This window comes from Pelophylax lessonae (assembly GCF_965119305.1).
Source record: "Pelophylax lessonae genome assembly, chromosome: 9".
Classification (NCBI taxonomy): domain Eukaryota; kingdom Metazoa; phylum Chordata; class Amphibia; order Anura; family Ranidae; genus Pelophylax; species Pelophylax lessonae.
Window position 1 is genome coordinate 186,661,099 of NC_138776.1, and position 24,446 is coordinate 186,685,544.

Genomic DNA, 24,446 nt, shown 5'->3' on the forward strand with positions numbered 1-24,446 from the left:
TGCTCCATTCTTCTGTTATCAATATAATAACTTCTGACAAGCTCTCCTACAATTGAGATAAAACCAGCCTAAAATTTGTGTTGGGGTGGGTGCTATAAATAGATTAACAGAGGGCTGGTCTATTCACAGTACAGCTCTGCATATTCATTACTTCCTCTGCCTATGTGGAGAGGGGTGTGTGCCTTTCCTCCAATCAGCTGTCACACAGTGTATGCATAGACTCCACACCCAGCTGAACAGGAAGAAAAAATCTCTAACACAATGTGCACATTCTAAAGAGTATACTAAGCAGAAGACAGCAGATATACATGTAAAACATATGTAGGGAGATTTGTTTCATCTCTGTGCATCATCTGAGGCTCTTCACTGAACTGGGTATATGTGAAGGTTTACATCCACTTTAGGGCAGTTCTGAAAACAAAAACCCAGTACTAGTAAGGTGTACCTAATAAAGTGGCCCATGAGTGCAAATTTATATATATATATATATATATATATATATATATAAACCTGGGTTTAGTGGCACTTTAATGGTGACCATTCACGTTTCGATAAACAATTGATTTGTTTTCCAATCAAACTCTCCCAATAAGAAAACTCTATAGTCAACGACCCAATAGATTGGTATGCTACACACAGGGAAGTAAATTTGGATCAACAGTCAGAAAATACTATCAAAAATTTATGAACAAAGGCATCTCAGTGCAGCCAACTGATGAAAAACGATCAATAATATTCTGCCCTGGCCGATTGACTTCATTTGACTGAATCCAATCTAAATCGATCGATGGGGAAGTTATGGCACTTGGATTATTTGTCGATTTATTCTTTTTGATCTAATTCTGCATCATTCGGATTAAAGCTGGCCATACATTTTCCATTTTCCTGTACAATTTTCTGTTAGATTTACCAAAAACCACATAATATGAGGTCAAAACTAAACAACACTTTCAATTGTATCCAATTTGGCAGGCCTTTGTACTACATAGTTGAAGGTAAATCTAAGGAAAATTGTACAGAAAATTGCATAATGTATGGCCAGCCTAAATCTACAGAAGATTTTACAGAATTTGTAAGAAAATTGTATAATGGCCAGCCTAAGACCAGCAAACCCTCAACACTTAACTCTTCACATACTCCAAGGTATGAAAATTTTCCGGCAATACATTTTTTTTCTTTGGCTGGCTGTTGATAAAGCTACTTTTTCCCATTCTACAAATCAGACAGGTCCCTATATTTGCTCTAACACTAGTTAGGTACTTAGACTTTGTTGTGTAGTCCATCTCTTGCTCCTGCAGGTGCTCCTGGCAGGCGAGGGGTTAACCCTTCCCCAATCCAGGCAGCCTGCGGCTTTGGCAATGCATTTTCTGGCTGATTGCATTTGATGGCTGTGTCTGCTCCTTCCTTTTGCCCTTTTCACTCCAGCACAGTACATGTGTGAGTGCTCTCTCCCCCATCCCTCCCTCCCTCCCCTGGCTTGCTCCTGGCTGCAGTTTATTAATTAAACTGGGTGTAGCTGAGTGCCCATTTGCTGCTGTCTTCATTAGCACTCAGCTCCTCCAGAGAAGAGTGATCCACCCAGCTGGGAGAGACAGCATCATCATCATCATCATCATCATCCCTGGACCCCATCACAGGATACAAATACTACATCCTCTCTATGTCATTATTCTCTCCCCATCTACAGCTCACCTTAGAACTTTTCCTCTCTACACATTACTCTACTTTAGGATGGGCTCCTTCCAGCCCCTAGAGAGTTAAGGTGTGGTGGGCAAGGGTCCCTTTTTTGGAGGATGTGATTGATCAGAGTCCCTTCTGCAGCAACTTTTTTATTTTTTTTCCTTGGGTGGATTTCATTGTATGATCAGAGAGTTGTGTCGGATCTGAAGGAGGGGGGTCGTGTCTCCTCCTGATCCATTTCCCAAAAGCAGCCAGACAGGGACATGCAGCATGATCAATGACAAGAGGCAGTGCGGAGCCCTGCTGCATGCTGAGCACTCCCCAGCTACTGGGCTCAGATGAACTAGACTTGTGCCAGCTGTCAGCTGCACCACCTGCACCACCCTGTGTCACTGGACAGCAGCAGGCACCGGACAGCATGGACCAGTCTGGCTGAGGGATTACAGCCCAGCTCAGTCTTCTTCTTCTTCCAGACACGCCCTGGAGACATCAGAAGTGGATTATTATTGCAGAGGGGCAACTTTCTACCTCCTATAGAGCAGACAGTGTCAGCCCACCATGGCATCTGTCAGGTGGGCACTGTGCATCCTCTGCCTGGCTCATGGTAAGTTCTGCTTTATCCTGATTAGGGGCTCAGCCTTTAGCACAATGTGAAACACCCCTTTAAGGCAAGTTTTAATATATAAGGAATACAAGCTGTATAACATTGCAGATTAGATTTATTTTAATAACTGCCGTTAAAAGAATAATTATTTTGTAATTGTCTTTGCTAGTCTTTAAGCAGCCTTTCTCAACTAGGGTTCGTCCAGAGGTTTCAAAGGGTTCCCTGAGCACCCTTTCAGATAAGTAATCACTGAGACCCAGGATCTTATGTAAAGGGGGGGGGGGGATTCTTCCCAATGACCACCCAATCAAGAAGCATTCTTCCTATTGATCATCACACTTATGTACCGCAAGTTGTAGATATAGTAATCATTAACAGGGGTTCCCTGAAACCAGAAAGTTATTTGATGGGTTCCTCCACTTTAAAAATGATGAGAAGGCAAAGCATCAGATTCTACAAAAAGGGCTAGAAAGAAGAATTTTGTTCTATACACATTATCAGTAGTTGGGTACCAATTTAAAATATGGCAACCTAATAATGTTGCAGATGTGCTTATTTTGTTAGGCTTGTACAGACTCTTGAAGTATTCATTGTACTGAGTGTGATTTACTATTTCAAAGTCTTCTATTAGTATTTTTTTTTTTTTAATGTAGCAGATTCTTCAGAAGCCTGTACCAGCATAAGGGAACAACCTAAAGAATAAGCATATTAAAAGCCCCTCTGCTAGTCTCTGATGCAGCCCTTCTCAAAGAAGGTTCCTCCAGATGCTGTTGGGGTTCCTCTAGAGGCTGTTGGGTTCCACTAGAGGCTGTTGGGGTTCCTCCAGATTCTGTTGGAGTTCCCCCTAGAGGCTGTTGGGTTCCACTAGAGGCTGCTGGGGTTCCTCCAGATTCTGTTGGAGTTCCCCTAGAGGCTGTTGAGGTTCCTTCAGAGGCTATTGGGGTTCCTCTAGAGGCTGTTAGGGTTCCTCCAGAGGCTGTTGGGGTCCCTCTAGAGCCTGTATTGGTTCCTCCAGAGGCTGTTGGAGTTCCTCTAGGCTGTTGGGGTTCCACTAGAGGCTGTTGGGGTTCCTCCAGAGGCTGTTGGGGTTCCTTGGGAAATGAGCAATTTCTGCCTCTCATATAAGTAACCACTGACACCAATTATATTTTTTAGCTGACTGTAAGAGGGGATTCTTCCCAATTACCATAAATGTTTGAAGAATTCTTTCTACTGACTGTCACACTAAAGTAACATGAGTTGTAGATATAATAATTATTAGCAGGGGTTCCCTGAAACCAGAATATTTTTTAAGGGTTCCTCCATGTTAAAAAAAAAATGAGAGGCAGCTCAGTATAAGATTCAGATTATATATATATATATATATATATATATATATATATATATATATATATATATATATATATATATATATATATATTATATAATATATATAATATAATAATAATAATAATAATAATAATAATAATAATAATATATATCTTAATTATAATTTTACATATATTATTATAATATATATTTTATATATATATAATATATATATATATATATATATATATATATATATATGTATATATATATATATATATATAATTATAATTAATATATATATATTAATTCTAATTTTATATATATTATTATAATATATATATTTTTTATTTATATATATATATATATATATATATAATATATATATATTTAATTCTGCACAAATTTACTAATAATTGGGCACCAGTATAAAGCAGAATAGCCTAATACCATTGAAGATTATTAACTATGTTGTTTCCTTTAGGCATGTACAGACTCTTGAAGTATTCAGTACTTAATGCGAGTTCCTTATTTAATGTGTCCCATGGCCTGCTGCAAACAAAGTCTTCCAATATCATTTACAGCAGATACTTCAAAAGCCTGTGCAAGCATAAGGGGACAACATGAATGATAACCATCTTAAAGCCTCTCCCAGCCTTTCCCAACCAGGGTTCCTCCAGAGGTTTCTAGGGGTTTCTCGAGCAATGAGCACTTTCTGCCTTTAATAAAAGTAACCACTGACACCAATGATCTTTTTAGCTATTAATATTATACAGTGCCAACTGTTTGCACAGCGCTTTACGACATGAGGGCAGACAGTCCAGTTACAATACAATTCAATACAGGAAGAATCAGGGGGCCTTGCTCGTTAGAGCTTACAATCTAGGAGATATCTGTAAGGTGGGGGATTCTTCCTACTGACCAAAAATGCAATGTAAATATTTAAAAGGTAATTTAATCTGTTCCCTGGCCAGCTGCAGACATAGTCTTCCAATAGCAATTCAATTCACCATGAGTACAACAGATACTTCATAAGCCTGTTCAAGCATAAGGGAACAACATAAATAATATTCAAAGTCATATTTTACACAATGCACCTACAAAATAATTTTATTCTAACATTGAGCAGCTTATCAGTGACCTCTGTACAGTGAAACAGACTTTGATTTGATAGTAGGATAACTACATAATACAACAGGTTGTGGATATTACCAGTGTTCTTTGTCTAGGCTTGTACAGACTCTTGAAGTATCGAGTGGTTAGCAGTGGACAAAGCCTTATGGCTGCTTCACACCACAAAATGCACTCCAGATCCATTCCGGATGCGTTTCTGCATGCACGTTTTTAAAGCGTTTTTGATGCGCTTTCGGATGCATTCCAGATGCTTTTTTTCTTGTCTTTTTTTTTACTGTACTCGGGTCCGGTGCATTTTTGTTGCGTTTTTTGATGCGTTGCAGTGCGTTTTTGATGCACTTTACCACATTCCAGTAAAGCCCCATGCAGGAAAAATGCAGCATGTTCTTTTTTTTTTTCTGGAACTGCAAAGCCGTGGAACTGGTCGCACTGGTGTGAACTTTGCCATTGGAAACCATATAATCTAATTTCCATGCGTTTTATATGCAGAAAACAACATACTGGATTGCATGTGGTGTGACCTGACCCTTATAGAAAGGGCCAGAACAAGAACTTTTCTTCTTGAGCTCAAAGAATACTTCCCTAAAGGGGGCACACTGCCATAATTTGGGGTTAGAAGTAAAGTGGATGCAGAATAAAACATACTGGATTGCATGTGGTGTGACCTAACCCTTATAGAAATGGCCAGAACAAGAACTTTTCTTCTTGAGCTCAAAGAATACTTCCCTAAAGGGGACACACTGCCATAATTTGGGGTTAGAAGTAAAGTGGATGCAGAAAAAAACATACTGGATTGCATGTGGTGTGACCTGACCCTTATAGAAAAGGCTAGAACAAGAACTTTTCTTCTTGAGCTCAAAGAATACTTCCCTAAACGGGACACACTGCCATCATTTGGGGATAGAAGAAAGGTGGCACAAAGGGTTCTTTACTGTTAGAGCAGTAAAAATGTACAATTCCCTTTCCTAGGAAGTGGTACCAGCTGAAAGTGTTGACAACTTCAAAAAGAAGCCTTCAGATGTCTTCTTCAGAAAGCAGAATTTACACAAGGATTTGGTATAGGATACAAATCACACACAGGTTGAACTGGATGGACCTGTGCCTTTTTTCAACCTTATAAACTATGTAACTTTTTCCATAAAAAGGCTAAAGAAGCATAAGGGGACAATATGGATAACAACCATTGTCTCCTTGCTAAGCCCTGTATTATTATATTGTACAAAAAGAACTATTAAATAGTGTTTAACAAACATTATTGGTAATTAGTTATCCCAGACACTTAATATTTACACAACAAGGATATAAATGTAACCATTCAGCAGATAAGACTCTGCAGTTGGCTTAAAATAAAAATGGAAAACAAGTGAAATAGAAAGCTGAGTTGTCACCCAAAGCAGATTCTTTAATTTTTCCACTATGACAGGTAGGACCTGGTATATTGCTATGGGAAGCAGCTGCATTTTTGTGCCTTTTTCCCTATCTCCAGTATTAATGAATAAGCTTTAATTTCTTGTATATCTCAAGTTTTGGTTAGGTAAAGGAATATAAAAGAATGAGAGAAAAGTATTATGATTAGTGTAATAGTAGGTGCAGGGTAAGTTCCCTTCTTCATGCCCCGTGACTCACGAGGAGTAGCATGCAGGTGACTTGCTGGCTGCTGCTGCCCGCAGGTCTGATAAGGATCCAAGCAGCTGCCTCTTCCACTAATGTAAACAGGAGCATTGTGGTATAGTTCTTATCTCCATATGTCAGTGTTTGCTCATAAATTTCAGGCCTACAGGTGATACAAATCAGGGCTGTTGAATACAAGCGTGCAGAATAAGTGAGAAGCAATGACAGGCAGAGCTCTGCAGTGTGGATGGATGGATGTCCAATCATAATAAAAAAATATTTCTTCTTTTATAGGACACTATTTTTCCATTGTAGTACAATGACATCATAATGTTTTTGTTTCTACAATACAGGAAAACTCTTTATTGAGCCAGCCACTAATCTGTTCTACTTATGGGCAGTTTTAACACCTTTGGGGTGCGTTTTTGGTGCGTTATGTTTTAAGTGCGTTTTACATGCATTTTGAGTTTGTTACCATTGACCTCTATATAATGTGTATATAATGTTTGTTTTTTAGGAAAGTGCACCTAAAACACTCATAAAAGGTGCAAATAGGGCCTTCCTAACACATGTAGCATTTATCACAGCTATTTATATGGCACTTAACATACATATTGGGGAAATATATTTAGCTCCTCTCTAAATTGGCCTTAGTATGTGTATGTATGAATGTGATATAGAGACCATAGATTGTAGGCTCTGGAAGGGGAGGGTTTGATGTGACTGTGCAATGGGGGAGGTTTACTAAAACTGGAGCATGCAAAATCTGGTGCAGCTCTGCACAGAAACCAATCAGCTTCCAGGTTTTATTGTCATAACTTAATTTTACAAGCTAAAGTTAGAAGCTGATTGGCTACTATGTACAGCTGCACCAGATCCTGAGTGCTCCAGTTTTGGTAAATCTCCCCCATTGCACATTTACTTTAGACCCAGCCCTTACAGAGCTCACAATCTAAGGCAACTGAAGGGTCTTCAAAGTATGGCCCTCCAGTTGTTCAGCAACTACAATTCCCATCATGCCTAGTCATGTCTGTGAATGTCAGAGTTTTACAATGCATCATGGGATGTGTGGTTCCACAACAGCTGGAGGGCCGTAGTTTGAGGATCCCTGATCTAATGCCTCGTACACACGCAACGATTATCGGCCGACCGATCGGCCGTCTTTTGTCCAAGTTGTGTGTTGTTGGTTGGAATGTGCCTAGACTGCACACGAATTTTCTCGGCCAACAAAATTGTACGTCAGAAGTGATGTCATGTGCTGGTTTACTTTCCGTGTGTTTTTTCTTCTCTGAGCATGCCCAGTCTTGCTCATCAGATTTTTGTCTGCCGAAATCTGTACTGACTGACCGAAAATCGGCCGTTGTGTTGACGGCCAACAAAAATTTTATAGCATGCACACCAGATTTTATTCGGCCGAAAAAAAGTCGGAGTCGGTTGTCGAAAGCATCATACTAACAAGCTGAAAATCTGCCGATCGGACGTTGACCGAAAATTCCCGGCCAATAATCGGTGCGTGTGTACGAGGCATAAGGTCTCTATATCAGATGAATACATACACATACTAGGGCCAATTTAGAGAGGGGCCAATTAACCTACCAACCCGTCTAGAGTATGGGAGGCAACTTGGGTACCAGAGAAAACCCCCGCAAGCACAGGAAGGACATTCAAATTAGGTAGTGTCATAGGTGGGATTCAAACCAGCACATACATTCAGATGGTGATTCTATGTAAAGGACTGAACCCTACACGCCCTCATTGTAGAAGCCCCTTAACAGTAACAAGGAGGAATCTTTTGAATTGTAGTCATACCACACTTGTTATAATTGGATAGGATTTCATTAAAATCTTTCTAGCTCCTCCAAACATTAAGGTAGATTTGCTAAAACTGGTGCATTCAGAATCTGGGGCAGCTCTGCATGGTAGCCAATCAACTTCTAACTCCAGCTTGTTCAATTAAGTTTGGGCAATAAAACATGGAAGTTGATTAGTTTCTCTGCAGAGCTACCCCGGATTATGCGCTCTCCAGTTTTAGTAAATAACCTCCAGTATTCTGTGCAACCTAATGTATTTTTATGATTGCTTTTGATCTCATCTGACCCTACATACATTCTTGCAACCTAAATCTAGTAGATTGTATCATTTGTTTGAAGTGTGTATGGCCAGATTGATAGAGTGCTATCCCTGCTATTCACATTAGCAGTTATAGTTGGGTTATATGAATGAGGCAGGTCACCAAGTGCAGTGACCTACAACAGCCATTGTTCTGCCTTCTGTAGACTGATGAATGCTGAGCAGTTACTAAGGGATCATGCACCCGTTGCTTTTTGTGTTCTTCTAAGAAATAGATTTGAAGTTGTTCCAGAAGTCAAAGGGATCCTTTACATGTTTCTGTAGATACATGTGTCAAGTAAGTTTTGTTATGTGTCTGTTGAGATGAACCACAATTCCCCTCCCTGCATGGAAGTCAAACAGATAAAATATATTTAGTGCGTCTGCGCTTTATGTATTCAAGTCAGTGAAAATCACTGCAATCTCAGTTTTTCTTTGAGTTGACTTTCATTTTACCCTGCATCATAATTTTATGGTTTGAAATTAATTTTATGTTCCCTGGAAAGAGACTTCTGTCCTCTTTCCTGCAGCAAATGCTTATTAAAGAAGTGATTTCATTACAGAGGCACTTTAATGTTCTGAAGCCAATTCACTGGCTAATTTTTATGTGGCCTGTGTTACAGCCGCAGTTACAGCAATATGTGTTTGCTACGTATTATACAAAATATTGCGCAGCATCCAAGTAATAGCAAGTGATGGAAAACCAATGTGTGTGCTGCCAAGTCAAGAGACTTGGAAGATGGAAGACTTTACAATCTGTTCTGCTAGATGGCTACCTGTTACTTCCATAATATATTCTACTCTTCAACTTATTAAATGCTTATTAAATACGGCAGAGAGCATCCGCATTTACAATTCTGTAATATGCTTATGCAAGATAAAATGGGTTACTGCACTTTGCACACCATTTTTCTTCTAGTCACTGTTTTATTAAATAAGATGTTTGAAGGATCTGACTACCCAAAACTGATATTTCAGACTTGGGAAAAAAGCCAAGGGGGTTAAACCCACCAAAGTTTTAACCATCTCCTAGATCAGGCATGTCCAACCTGCGGCCCGGGGGCCGCATGCGGCCCGGAACCGCAGGCAATGCGGCCCACTGCCTCCTGACAATTATTATTTTTTTGCTGGGGAGGAAGGAAGTCGAGTCGGGGGCACGGCCACAGAGGCAGCCTCGGAGGGGATCATCCACTAGTTGTGTAAAACTAGTGCTGGGGGGGGGGGGGCGGCAGCACGGGAAGGGGTGTGGCTGCGTTTTATTACTTATATACTTTAACTAATGGTATATATTTTTTATGCGGCCCGAGAAAATTTCTCTACACTCAATGTGGCCCAGAGAAGCCAAAAGGTTGGACACCCATGTCCTAGATAGTCTGGTAGAACGATTTACACAACAATGGAGGTCCAAGCTCAAGCTGTATGGAAGTTTTTTTCAGGAATGTTACATTAGGGAAACTAATGCAGAAGGAATAAGACTCCTCACTGAAACAATGAGAGGAGTAATGGCCTGAATACACAATTAGAATATCGCCCGATCATTCGACCACCGACTTTTGAAAAAGTATTTGTTGGGGGAAAACGTTGCCAACATACACGGTCCGAATATCGGCCGACCGTTGCCCGCCGACCATCGAAACAGTCGAATCGAAAAATATTTCCGGGCATGAGGTTATACAGATTTCAAATGAACGACCACAACACCAACGTATAGAATATCGTTCATTCGCAAACGAGACGACAGAATTTTTCGGGTTTTTCAAACTGTATTTTTCGTTCACAATATCGATATCGCTCATTGATGGCTGGGCATTAACGAGTAGAATATCGGCCGATCGCTCGCTGAGCGGAAATGTTCGGCCGATTTTCTTATCGTGTATTCGGGCCATAAGGCTCCAAAGATGAAAAGGGAAGAGACAGAGCTTAGAGGGAGATCTCACTACAGGAGTCCCCAAACTTTATGTTAGACCCACCCACATCTGTATCATGAGAAGTAAGACTCCGAGTCCCTAAGATAGAAAGAGAGGAGGCATAGATCTGGGAAGATCTCACTATAGAGTCCCCAGACTCTCTGAGAGACCCACCCATATTTGCAACATGAAGAGTAGGACTCCATAGATAGAAGGGGATGAGGCATAGATCTGGGAAGATCTCACTAAAGGAATCCCCAAACTCTATAAGAGACGAATCCATATCTGCTACACGAAGAGCAAGACTCCAAAGATGGAAAGGGAAGAAGCAGATATCAGAAGGAAGATCCCCAAACTTTATGTGAGACCCACCCATATCTGCTTTACAAGAAGTAAGACTCCAAAGATGGAAAACGAAGAGGAATAAATCTAGGGAGAGCTCACTATAGTAGTCCTCAGACTCTCTGAGAGACCTGCCCATATTTGCAATATGAGGAATAAGACTCCAAAGATGGAAGGGAAAGAGGCATAGATCCGGGAAGATCTTACTTTAGGAGTCCCCAAATTCTAAAGAGAGATCACACGCATATCTGCAACACAAGGAGTAAGACTCCAGAGATGGAGAGGGAAGAAGCAGAGATCAGAGGGAGAGCTCAATACAGGAGTCCCCAAACTCTCAAACTCTATAAGAGATCCATCAATATCTGTATCACAAGAAGTAAGTCTCTAAAGATAGAAAGGGAAGATGAATACATTTGGGAAGATCTCACTATAGAAGTCCCCAGACTCTTTGAGAGACCCACCCATATTTGCAACATGAGGAGAAAAACTCCAAAAATGGAAGGGGATGCGGCATAGATCTGGGAGATCTCACTATAGGATTCCCCAAACACTATGAGAGACCCACCCATAACTGAAACACTAGGAGTAAGACTCAAAAGATGGAGAGGGAAGAGTCAGAGATCAGAAGACGATCTCACTACAAGAATCCATAAATTCTATGACAGACCCACCCATATCTGCAACACAAGGAGTAAGACTCCAAAGAAGGAAGGCAAAGATCAGAGGGAGATCTCACTACAAGAGTCCCCAAATTCTATGAGCGACTCACCCGTATCTGTCAGACCCTTTAAAGGTCAATTCAAGTTCAGATAATTATATTTGGGAGAAAAAAACAGTTATGTATTTTACCAACAGCTGTTTGTCCTTCTGTTTGGCTGCAGGATTGCATTGATGTGTAATAAAATATAAATAGTGTAGTAATTAGTAAAGCTGTATTTGCAGACACTTTAGAATCTGTTGTCGGGGTTTGCTTCAATGGTTCCAACATGTAAACTAAATAATTGCTATCTAATACAACATATGTGTTGGCAACGTAAAAAATTCTGTATTGCACTGTAGTTAATTATAATGGTTCAACGTTTGGATGATTCTGCACTAGAAATCTATCCTTTGTGTACTTTGTAGTCCATATGAAGCACTCTTCTGGGTTTTGAATGGTTATTTTTTCACTTTTTCTCTGTTCTGTGACCTTGTTGTTCATATTTAGCAAGTGCAGCCTGTGTGTACATTAATAGGAGTTAGTTATGTCTGTAAATGATTAGTACAGCCATTCCCTGAATTTCCTATCAGACATAAGTTTGATGCTTGTAATGTCAGCATCTCTATTGGCGGCTAAGACTTAACTGAAGATAAGTGTACTCCAAGGACATGGATCCAGATTCAGTACGATATTACTAAATGAGAGCCTTCGAAACCCAGTTAGCATATGTTTGGCGTCCTTGCTGAATCCCGGGTTAAATTGGCGAACATGTCTCCCATGAGGAAGCATATTCATGAAATGCAAATTGACAGCTTAAGCTGTTATTAATGGCACAATGACAAAACAAAATGATGATATATTTTACTTACCCCTCAATGCTGTATGTAATAGATGGTGATAGAACCCTAACACAGAATATTATGGGGGAACACTTATTAACTGGGGTACAAAGCATAGCAATGCTAGAGAAAAGCAGTAAGAAAGGTTATGAGATGAATCTACTATAAGATTTTAGCTTCATTTATAGTTTTCTCCCCCCAAAGCAGCACTAATAGAAAAATAAAACTTGCCACTGCCCACTTCATAATTGTGCATCTGCATGGAATGAAAATGTGCCTCATCTACAGTGATCAATCTATCTCTGACTATGGCAAATCTGTTGCGATTTGCTGCCCGGGTTGTAGGAGAACGGGGTCATAAATACACCGTAAACCATTAGTAGGGTAACAAAAGGCTCCCTGTCCCCAAGCTTTAGAGTCGAGTCATTCACTGTGGGCATGCCAGGTGTTATACAAAAGACAGAGGCTGAAAACTTGTGATGTCACTTCCTTCAAGGACCTTTATTTGACAAAATGGTACAAATTGGAATCCCCATCAGGATACCCACCCTATTAATGCGTTTCACCCAACCGGTCACTATGAATAAGCCTGGTAGGGTGAAACGTGTCAATGGAAGTGGGTTTGTAGATAGAGATTCCAATATGATCCTTTTTATAAAGGATCCTCTGAGTGGCAGGAACACATCTAGAAAAAAAAACCACAATTACACTAGGGTGTAAAGCCGCCTTGGTGTAATTCGGCTTTAATATGCAAAAGTTAAAACACTACAATGGTCAAACTCACACTGTGTGAAGATATATACAACATAGACATTCCACTTTGGCTGCACTCCTAAAACCACCTCAAGATCCCGACAGGGGAGGGGGAAGCCGTGGACGTTCAGCCTAGCTGTCCGGATTCTGGCAGTATATCCAAGACTATCCAACACCATGCTCAATGTGCAGACCCTAATGCGCATGCGCCCAGTCCAGCCGGTGCTATGCTTCGAGAACACACACAAGCCCACACGATCAGGATACAGGAGGGAAGAGAGTGTGGACGTCAAACAGTTGACCTGGCAACGCGTTTCAGAGGAGTGGCATCCTTCCTCAGGTCATACATGGGAATTTATTACCACTTTAAAGGTAGCCTTATTGACATTTATTTTGTCATTAATTTGCTTGATCAGTGTGCCTTGTCTGATAGGATTTTAAAGTAACATGTTAAAGAAAAACTAAATTGAGAAAAATATAAAGGCAGTCATTGTTGAACTATTTTCTGAAAATTCAGATTGCCAAGCTTTCATGGTGACCCAATGGCATCAGTTCTTTCTAACTCACTAATCCAGTACAAGTGTGTAGACTTTATTCCAACCTGACTTGCTGTTTGCGTGTTCCAGGTTAGTGGCTTAAAACAGAGACAGCCAGGCAGCTGTCAATTTAAAAGAAGTTTAATGACAACCTCTGTATAGATTTCAGTACCAGGTTTCGTGTCATCTTTATATTAGAATGAGTTTTGGCGTAATACGTTTCCTCACTTTTTTTTTTTTGGATAGCCCTGTGATCACCTGACTTCATCAGTGTGGACTTTTCTATGATATTCCAAGTTACACATGTTAGAGATTTCCTTCTGTTCTCTAAGCCCTCCTGTGCACATAAGGACTCACGTTCGCTAGTTTATCCTACAGCAACACATGAGTAAGCACAGTCTTGATGAGACTAATGCTGGCCATACACTATATGAAAAACCGGCAGAAATTTGGTCATTTGAACAGTTCGCTCATTTTTGGACCAGTTAATGGGCACAAATCGGTAATCGGTTGTGACATTTAAGCCAAAAAAAGGAAGGACAAGTTTGTAAATTTACTGCTGAACGAATTATGATTTGAAAGGTTAATGTGTTTCTTATCCAAACTGTTTGCACTAGGTATATGTGAAAAAAAAAAAAATAAACAAAAAACTGATTCATTTATGTCCATTGAACGATTTATCGGTCATTACATGATGGCAGTAGACTCCTTTTCCCAGAAATTCTTGGTTTTGCTCTCACCACAGATCGTTCGTTTTTGGAAAATGAGTTTGAACGATTTTTCGTATAGTATATGGCCAGCGTACATTTGCTAATTGTTCAATACTCTAATACAGCAAGTTGCATTTTAAATGACAGCAGCAGTTCTGAGATCTTGGTCTGTTGTTGTATCTGGATGGTATCAGAGATGAGTAATACAGCGAGATCATAGTGTAATTCAAAGACCGTATGTCATTCCTGATATTACTAATACCCATTTCTGCAGTGTCATGCTATATGCAGTAGACTCCTCTTCCCAGAAATTCATGGTTATAACCTATTGGACTGCTTAAACCAAAAGGGAGGGTGATGTGGAACAGATTCCTTCTTTTTTTTTTGTTTTTAGAAAAATGAGACCTCATTTTATTTCTTTTAGTTTTTTACAAAAATAGTAAATATGGCGGAAAGGTGTTTTGGGAAGTGCAATAAATGTGGACCAGATGTTAGTTTCTTGCTGGGGTTTTAAAGTTACTTAAAATTTCTGTAACGTTAACAAGATGTGTGCATATATCTAGCACTGATGGGGTTAACTAAACTGCTTGCGAGTGTTTTAGTGCGCCAAGTCCTGGTCAATGTAGTGAGGGTTCGGAGCAGTCATCCACAGTCCCTTTTGGTAAGGAGCATTGATTCGTTTCACCGCAGTTCTATAGGGAGGAACAATACGGTCAGCTTGCCAGCATAAGGATGAGCAATTACAGACATGAAAGCAGCATGGGCATACTTTTATGTCATATAGAACACACTGTGCTATTTCACATCTACGGCTAGTTTCTGGAATTGGGGATAAGGATTTACTTGATGAAACAGAAGGAGCTGCTCAATGACTAAGTGAACTGACAGCAAAGTAGTGACATGAGACACTTGTGACATGACAGACGGCTGGAGATCCCTGGATTGGGCGGCTGCTGGGCTCCTTCTAATGATGGACAAGCTAACTGCAGCCTTCCTTTGTTCAATGTATAGGCTGCAGGCATTAATGGACTGGAATTCTTACAATTAGGATTATTACATTTTATTTTTTAATATGATTTACAGTATAAACATATCATGCTTTGCATTGTTCCTGCTCTACCAGGTGTATTAATCATATACATGTTGTAAGTGTCTTTGTTCAAAATCTTGGAAAGCAGGAAGATTGGCACTGGAACAATGGGGTTATCCTATTGGTATGGGAATTTAGGGTGGTATTCGGATAAAGAGTTTGGATACGTAGCTGACAGCTTTTTCATGACAAAGGATATTTACAGTTTCTTGTAAAAAAAGAAATATAAACTTTGTTCTATTACATAAATACATTTAAAGATTAAAACATATCAGCATAGAATCTGATAAATACAGAGCTCAATAAGCGCAAGAACCAAATGTAAATGTTGTTCACAAAGAATGCACATACGGGATTGAAACATTTCGCTTTTCTTGTATACAAACTTTTTTATTAAGGTGAAAAATTGTGGTACAAAAGCATATAAAAGTAATGTGGTCAACAACCGTAAACAAAAGCTATTGTTACAGAAAGTATTAATAAATTCTATGTCAAGTATATTTATACAGCAGGATTAAGCAAAAATAGAAAGGACATGTAACAATTTCAATAATACTGCATAAAACAGGAAATACTCAGAAAATATACGGCACATGTAGCTAACTACAAATGATCTATTAAGAAATTTCTAAATCTTTAATAGTGTCCATGTATAGATAGATTTGAGTTTAGGAACCCATCGGTTGAAATAGAAGGCCTGAGTGATCGAATCAAGGTTCCCATTTATTATCATAAATTTTTGTTGAATTATAAATAGTGTGAACATTTTTTTCCATTTGATTAATGGAGGAGAGTCTAGCCTTTAATTGGGGGGAATGAAGAGGACTTCCAATTCACTGCTATCAGCCAATGTATAAGAACACAAATAATGTGAATAAGTCTCATCTGAGGTACAGACAAACCAAGTATTGTAGTGAAGAGAAGACAATTGGAGAGAGTGAGGTTTGTTTGACTGTTAGAGATTTTGGAAGCAAAACTTTCCAACTGCTGCCAAATAAAGGAAATTCTGTCACATTCCCAGAAAATATGGGTGAAAGATCCCGGAACATTACATCTTATATAACAGTTAGGGGTAGAAGATGGGAAAATGGCATGCAATTTACATGGGGTAAAGTACCATCTAGTTATCAGCTCATAAGGGGTTTCACCACGTTTTGCTCTTCAATGCTTCATCGGAATCCGTAGCAGCAATATGGAACAAAACATCTATATACATTAGGAATAAAAAAAAAAAATATATATATATATTGTTTAGAAAAATACATAAACAACTAAAAATCAAGTACATATATAATTAGATAGCCACTGGGGGCACAGCACAGGGGGAGGGAAGAAAAAAAGATACCAAATGTAAATGTTGTTCACAGAGAATGCACATACGGGATTGACGCGTTTTGCTTTTCAATGCTTCATCAGAATCCGTAGCAGCAATATGGAACAAAACAACTATATACATAAGAATAAAAAAACAAAAATAGATATTGTTAAGAAAAATACATAAACAAATACAAATCAAGTACATATATAATTAGATATTCACTGGGGGCACAGCGTAGAGCAAGGGAGAAAAAAAAAAACTGTCCCTCTCCCGTAGGAGAGAATTAGTATTAAAAAAATAAATAAATAATTTAATTATGGTTAATATGTAAACGGCACATTTAAAGTCCCCTATCTCACCCCACACTCTACAATAAGAAGAAAGAAGGTGCCTTTAAGTGCAGCATGAACATTCATTTATTGGCACATGAACGGACCCTTAGTGACGCTGTTGTGTCCATTTTTATGATTATCGTGTAAGTTTTCACCCTTCATGTGCCAATAAATAATTGTTTGTGCTGCACTTAGAGGCGCCTTCTTTCTTTTCTTATGCTTACCAGTAGGAGTTGCTTCTACTCTTCAGAAGAGCTGCCAGGTGTCGGTGTAGTTTTCCATATATACCACGAAGGCTATCACTCGTCCATCACAGAGGTTTGATTTCCCTAAGAGAAACGCCCCATGATTCTTGTTATCACACTCTACAATAGAGTGTGGTTAGTTTAGTTCCTTTTAAAAAATTTCTACTTTATGGGATGGTGCCTCCATACTGAACTGTTAACCCACACTATTAATGATACGTTTACAGTTTCCTTGAATTGTACCTGATTAGATCTTAGATTAGGATCTAAGAATTACATTAAATTGCTTAAAGGGTGATCCAATGCGTTTTGGGAGCCTCGGAAATGCCCCCTTCATCCAGGCTAAAACAGCAGCAGAAATATTAATAATAAAAAAAAAAAAATTGTATATTTAGTATAGTATATTAATGCATTTATAAATGTGTTTCTGTTGTTTTGAAAGCCCAGATGAGTGTGAGTGGAGCATTTTTTAGGCCCCCAAAATACATTGGCTCTATCCTTTATTCTAATTCATACTGGACAATAAATTCCTATTTGTAAAAGTTCTGGTCAGGGGACATCCAGTTTTCCAGAATTATTTTTACATGCACTGTAAATCACATTGTTTAAGCTCAAAGCTCCTGATATTGGGAATCAGATCCCTCATGTCCATCTTTCCTCTTCCGCTGTCCCTCTTTTTGGTTTGATGTATAGACCTCTATTAAAAAAAATGAAGTATTTAACCACCAAAAGCGTTGTATTACACTAAATGTTTTGTTCAATCTCTAGATGATTGCATTTGTTATTTTAAAAGAAACAGCAGAAAGAAAAGAATAGCGATGAGGAAAGCACTTATGGGTTCATTTCCATGGTCTGTAAACCTGGGGGTGTTGTAGGGTGTATTGTTATCCTACATACTATGTGCTAAAAGGTCTCTCTTTCTGGTCCCAGGAAGCTAGGAGCCTTGCAAGTTATGGTCAGGTGAAAACCCAAAGTGTACGTTGTCCAGAACTCTGGTACATACATTATGGTTGATTTACTACATGCAAATAGGCTGTTCAGAAGCTCTGCTATCATCCAATCATGTGCAAGCATAAATACTGTTTGTTTTCTGCAAGTAATTGGGGTTTTCCTTTGCAAAGTGAATTTCCACCACATTCGCTAAGATAAAGAAAACTTCCCTTGCAAAACAAATAGCTTAGTTGCCTTTAGTAAATCAACCCCAGTGAGTTTTATTGTACAATCTATGGACAAGTAGACATCCAGAGTATACATTTTCTAAAATTATTCATATACAAATTGCACATCTAATTGTACCTGCACTGACCAGAAGGATATCTATGGATTACGTTTTCTAGAATTATTCATATAAATATTGTAAGTCATATTTTACTGCCTCTGACTAGAGGGACATTCAGGGAATAGATTTTCTAGAATTATTTTTATTAATATTGTTAAGTCCCATTATATCAACTCTGATCAGGGGGGCATCCCGAGAATGCTTTCTAGAATGTATATTCATATAAACATTGTAAGTCTCATTGTATTGGCTCTGACCAGAAAGACATCCAAAAGAAGATTATTTTTTTTTATACAGGAGCACTTTACAATTTAGAGGGGGGGGGGGGGGGGACAGTACAATTACAATACAGTTCAATACAGAAGAAATAGGAGGGCCCTGCTCTGCTCATGAAATCTAAAGGGACGGGGAGGTGATACAATTGGTAATAGCTGCAGGGGACGATCAGATGGAGGTGACTCAGGTACAGTTCTTAGGTGGAGGTGTGTTAGGCTTCCCTGAATAAGTGAGTTTTCAGGGATCGCCTAAAGGCGGACGGGGTAGGGGCTGACTGGACATCCTGGGGCAGGAAATTCCAGAGGATAGGAGAGGCTCTGGAGAAGTCCTGGAGGCGAACATGGGAGTAGGTGACAAGGAAGCTAGAGAGCAGGAGGTCTTGGGAGAAGTGGAGAGGACGATATCTGGAGATGAAGTTGGTGATGTAGCTTGGGGTGATGTTGGGAATGGCCTTGTATGTTGTGGTTAGTATTTTGAATTTTATTCTAGAAATTGTTTTCTATAATTATTTATATAGACATTGTAAGTCTCATTGTACTGGCTCTGACCTGGGGGTCTTCCAGAGAATTTGTTTTCTAGAATTTTTCATATACACATTGTAAGTGTCCTTGTACTGGCTCTGACCAGAGGGACATCCAAAGAATACATTTTCCAGAAATAATTATATAGACATTGTAAATCTCATTGTACTGGCTCTGATCAGGGGAACATCCAAATAATATGACTTATTTCTACAGTATATACATTGTAAGGGCTCATGCACACTTCATCTCTAAGAAGCTCAAAGAAGCTGTTCCTATAGCCTTTTGAGCTTTTTTGAGCGCTTTTTTTCTGCCTGGAAACTCTCCTCCATGTTAGCCAATGTGCCCATGCATTCTATGGCTTTTCATAAGTTTACAGGCATATAAGCTTAACCACTTGCCGATTGCCTGCCGCAGGTTGGCTCGCCTGCACGTCGGTCGCGTGCGTGGTGCTAGTGGCACTCACTCCCGCCCCACTAGGCAGCGGTGATGCCGATGCACGGGGCCGGCGGCCGCTATTGCCGCCGGCCACCCATGATCGCTCCCCGCTGAGAGAGAAAGACGGTCTGCTGTTGTAAACACAGCTGACCATTCTTCTCTATGAAATGATCACAGAGTGCCTGTGATCCTTCTATATAGGATCACAGGTCTCTATGGTCATTTCAAAAGCCCATCCCCCCACAGTTACTAACTACTCTCCTAGGCTTACATTTAACCCCTTGATCACCCACTAGGTTAACCCCTTCCCTGCCAATGTCATTATTACAGTAAAAGTGCCTATTTTTAGCCCTGATTACTGTAGTAATGTCACTGGTCCCCCCAAAAGTATCTAAAAGGTCAGTTAGGGGTCCGATCTGTACGTCGCAATGTTGCAGTCCCGCTAAAAACTGCAGATCGCCGCCATTACTAGTAAAAATAAATAAATTTAAAAAAAATGACAAAAATCTTTCCCCTAGTTTGTAGACGCGATAACCAATCAAAATACGCCTATTGCAATTTTTTTTTAACCAAAAATATGTAGCAGAATACAAATTGGCCTAAAATTATTTGAAAAAATTTGATTTTTAAATTAATTTTTTTGGGAATGTTATACAGCAGAATGTGAAAAATATTGTTTTTTTTTTCAGAATTGTCGCTCTTTTTTTGTTTATAGCGCAAAAAATAAAAATCTCACAGGTGATCAAATACCACCAAAAGAAAGCTCTATTTGTGGGAAAAAAGGACATCAATTTTATTTGGGTATAGCGTCGCTCGACTGCGTACTTGTCCGTTAAAGTAACGCAGTGCTGAATCACAAAAAACTGCCTGGTCATTAAGGAGGCAAATCCTTCCGGTCCAGAAGTGGTTAACGGGGCAAATCCTTCCGGTCCAGAACTGGTTAAAGGCAGAAAAAAAACCCACCAAACTCTCGTTTTTGGGAGGAGCTTTTGAAAAGAAAAATGCCTAAGCTCCCAAAAATGCACAAAAAAGCACAAAAAAAAAATGGCAAATTAAACTAAGAGGAAGGTTTGTAAAAAGAGAAGTTCAAAAAAGCTTGAAAAAGCTCAAAACTGTGCAATAAAATGCGTTAAAGAGCCAAAAAAAAAAACAAAAACACAAGTATCTTCAAACTTCAAAACCTCAAATGCCTTTAAAAGCTATTTTTTTTTTTTTTTAATTAGCTGCAGCGTGCATGAGCCCTAAGTCTCATTGTACCAGCAATGCCCATGTGGACATCCAGAGAATAAAGAAACAGTGGGGTGTAATTAGTGCACACCAGAGAGCACAACACATGGAACCCAAAACATTTGCTTTCCCCATCCATACAAAGGACACTGCAATAAGTGAATTATGGGATATATTCAAGTGATGGTAGCAAATCAAAAAAGTAGACATGTCATTTATTCGTTATCCAATGTGATCTCCGACATTTGTATAATGATAACCTATGGAAAGCGTTTTGTCCAATATGTAATAAAACTAGTTGTTTTATGCCTATACACAGTGCTGTATTTTGGCCTAGGCCAACAAGGCCCAGGCCTAGGGCGGCACTTTGCAGGGGGGCAGCAAAACAGCCACCCCCCTCCACCTGAGACTCTATTGGCCACTGGTTGCTAGAACTGCCTCTCTCACCCCCCTCTCTCTCTCTCACTCACCCCCTTCTCTCTCTCTCTCTCTCTCTCTCTCCCTCTCTCTCACCTCCCTCTCTCTCTTTCACCCCCTCTCTCTTTCTCTATCATCCCCTCTCTCTCTCCCGCTCTCTCTCATCCCCCCCTCTCTCACCCCCCTCTCTCTTATCCCTCCCCCCACTCTCTCACCCCCCCTCTCTATCGCATCCCCTCTCATCTCCCCTCTCTCTCATCCCCCCTCTCTCTCTCATCCCCCCTCTCTCTCTCTCACCCCCCCTCTCTCTCTCTCTCATCCCCCCTCTCTCTCTCATCCCCCCTCTCTCTCTCTCTCTCATCCCCCCTCTCTCTCTCTTTGATTCCCCCCTCTCTCTCTTTGATTCCCCCCTCTCTCTCTCTTTGATTCCCCCCTCTTTCTCTATCTCTCATCCCCCTCTCTCTTTCTCTCCTTTCCTCACCCACCCCCCTCTCTTTCTCCCTCACCCACTCCCCTCTCACCTCCCACCCCCTCTCACCCCCCTCTCGTGAGATCTCAGGGGTTCATGCTGGGACTTGTAGTCCTTCAATTTTGGAGGGAGTCACATCTGTTAAAAAAGGAGTGGGGCGAATTTACATAGGGGGGGGGGGGCACCCAATTTTAGTCTTGCCTAGGGCAGCACAAAATCAAAATACACCACTGCCTATACACATTGTATGATGCCTTGCCATGAACACATATAAAGACATATAAAGACATATATTTACATATACAGAAAACCATGAAATAGACCCTACAATATTTCATCTTAGTGCAAAAAAAAAGAAAGAAAGTTGGACAGCATTTTACCAAATCACCAGATGGACAATAGCATTTATTTCATGATAAAGACTGATGGTTTCCGTCACTTGTCCTGTGTCTGATTCATCTTGGATGACACCCAGGAACCTGCTTTTCTGTTGGCATGCGTGTCAGCTGCTACATATGTAATGCACGCTCCACGTGTGTTCTGTGGGGTCTCTTCCTACAGATTCCATGACCATTGTAGTCAATGGCTAAATGTGCAGATTATCTTGCTGCATTTCTTGCTTTTTCTGTTAATTACTTCAGTTATTTTCAGTATATTGCATGTCTCTGCATAGAGAAGAAAGTGAAGGAAGTGCTCAGGCATTATTTTGTGTGATAATCCAATTACTTAACGGAGGGAGTATTCACTGTTGATGGCCTTTTTGTGTCATGCTTAGCCCATCAAGAATGAAAGCTTCCCCATTAGTAACTGGATTACTGGACACAATTAGGCATTCATGCTTTTTCACATTTTCTTCATGGTAATGTGTTTAACCTAGCTGCTGTTTTGAGTGTTTGTATGGCAGATCTCTTAAAGCTGAATGCTAGAATAAGCACGCGTTGTCTAAATAAAAGAAGCATACTGTATGTATTCTTACTTGGTGTGCTTTGTGATTTCCTCCATATCTGTGCATTGATCCAGCATGAAACCTCTCTGCAGGAAGTTGGTGTGCTAAGACCTGCTTTGTCTCTTGGTACAGGGTCACTGGTCTTGTCTCCGCCTCTTCCTGTAGTTTTCTGCAGGCAGCCTATAGTGGGTGAGGCCTAATAGGCCCCTCCTATAGTCTGTTCTCTGCTCAGGATATGTGCAGCACAGTGGTGATATCACTGCTACTTTTACAAAGCAATAAATGGATTTGCAAAGAAATTTGGTACACACAAAGTGGTGTTATATTATTTGCAGCTATTAAGGAATATAGCGCTTGCTAGTAGGATGCAAATAGGGATAAAATACCAATCAAATAGCTAAAAGCATAAATAGCTAAAATATATGCCCTTAAAATGCACAGTAAGACAGTATAAATGAATAAATGACAAAATAAATAAATAGGTGTAGTAATAGTGCCAAGTGAAGTCCAAAATAGTTCATAAGTGACTATGTGATAAGTAGTCCAAGGAAAGTGCCAGGGAAAGTGCAGGTGCTTGGTGCTGGATCCTCCAATGTTCTAGGAAATCCAATCACAAAGGTGACTTTCAAAGGAGAAATAAGATGTAAACTCACCAGATATGGTGGGTCTCAAATGTCATACGACAAAGAGACCAGTAGTGCTTTATGACCATCCAGGTCAGGGAAATGGTAGCTGCTGGGCTCTGGTCCCCTTAGACCGGGATTCTCCACGATAAATGAATCGGGTCCCCGAGGTCCTCCAATTCGGATTAGGGAGAAGAAAAAAAGGCTCCGGATGGTACAGTACCATTAAAAATATTATTTATTGAGGTTTAAAAAGCAAAAACATGGATAAAAGCTGCTACTCGCTGTCCACCGGTATATGTCTGTAGCGTGGAGAGCGGTTTGCGTTCCAGGCTCAACTTCCGGGTTAACGGCGTGCGTTCCACCTGATGTGCGTTTCGTCAGAGCGTATGACGTCTTCAGAGGTTGAGACGTACGCTCTGACGAAACGCGCGTCAGGTGGTTAACCTCTAACTAGCTGATCATAACTTGAATATGTCATATCACTATATCTGAATTCACATGAGTACTGTTTCATTAAAGTTAATGGTAATTTGCTGGGCTGTGTTTGACTTTCATGTAAAATGCAGGTCAAATGCAAGAAAACTGCTAAATACCTTTAGAAATGTAACTGAGGTGACTTGACAGTTGAAAAATGTAGGAAATATTTCAAGTGGCTTAAAAAACCCTCTCTGATTAGGCATAACTTTTAAAATATTAAAATTGCCATTTTTTTTAAAAGGCCCCATCACATAAACTAGCTTCAGTGTGTTGTAAAAGTAGATCCTGATGCCAGAATCCTGAGCTGGTGTCTACCAGTGCCAAGGAGGGTTATTCTTCAGTGCAGAGGATCCTGATGCTTAAGAGCAAAATTATGCTAACTAAGGGGTTACGTCTACATTAGGAAGGGATGGGCTGGCCATGCGAGTGGCAACTTCAAACACTTTCAATCAGATTGGAATATAAATCCTGAATCCATTGACTGAACATGGAAATCGGTGGTTTCAACTGAACGTATGGAGATGGATCCAAAATTGCTTGGAACAAACTGGT

General features: G+C 39.9%; 1 protein-coding gene across 1 annotated transcript in view; it reads left to right on the forward strand.

Moving 5' to 3' along the window:
• Positions 1–1,542: 1,542 nt before the first annotated feature.
• RET (ret proto-oncogene) overlaps positions 1,543–24,446 on the forward strand; it is a 173,390-nt gene continuing 150,486 nt past the window's right edge. Inside the window, exon 1 of the mRNA XM_082267369.1 lies at positions 1,543–2,284. Within this exon, the coding sequence (XP_082123495.1) occupies positions 2,239–2,284 (46 nt within the window). The 5' untranslated portion in view covers positions 1,543–2,238. The remainder of the gene's footprint in view (positions 2,285–24,446) is intronic.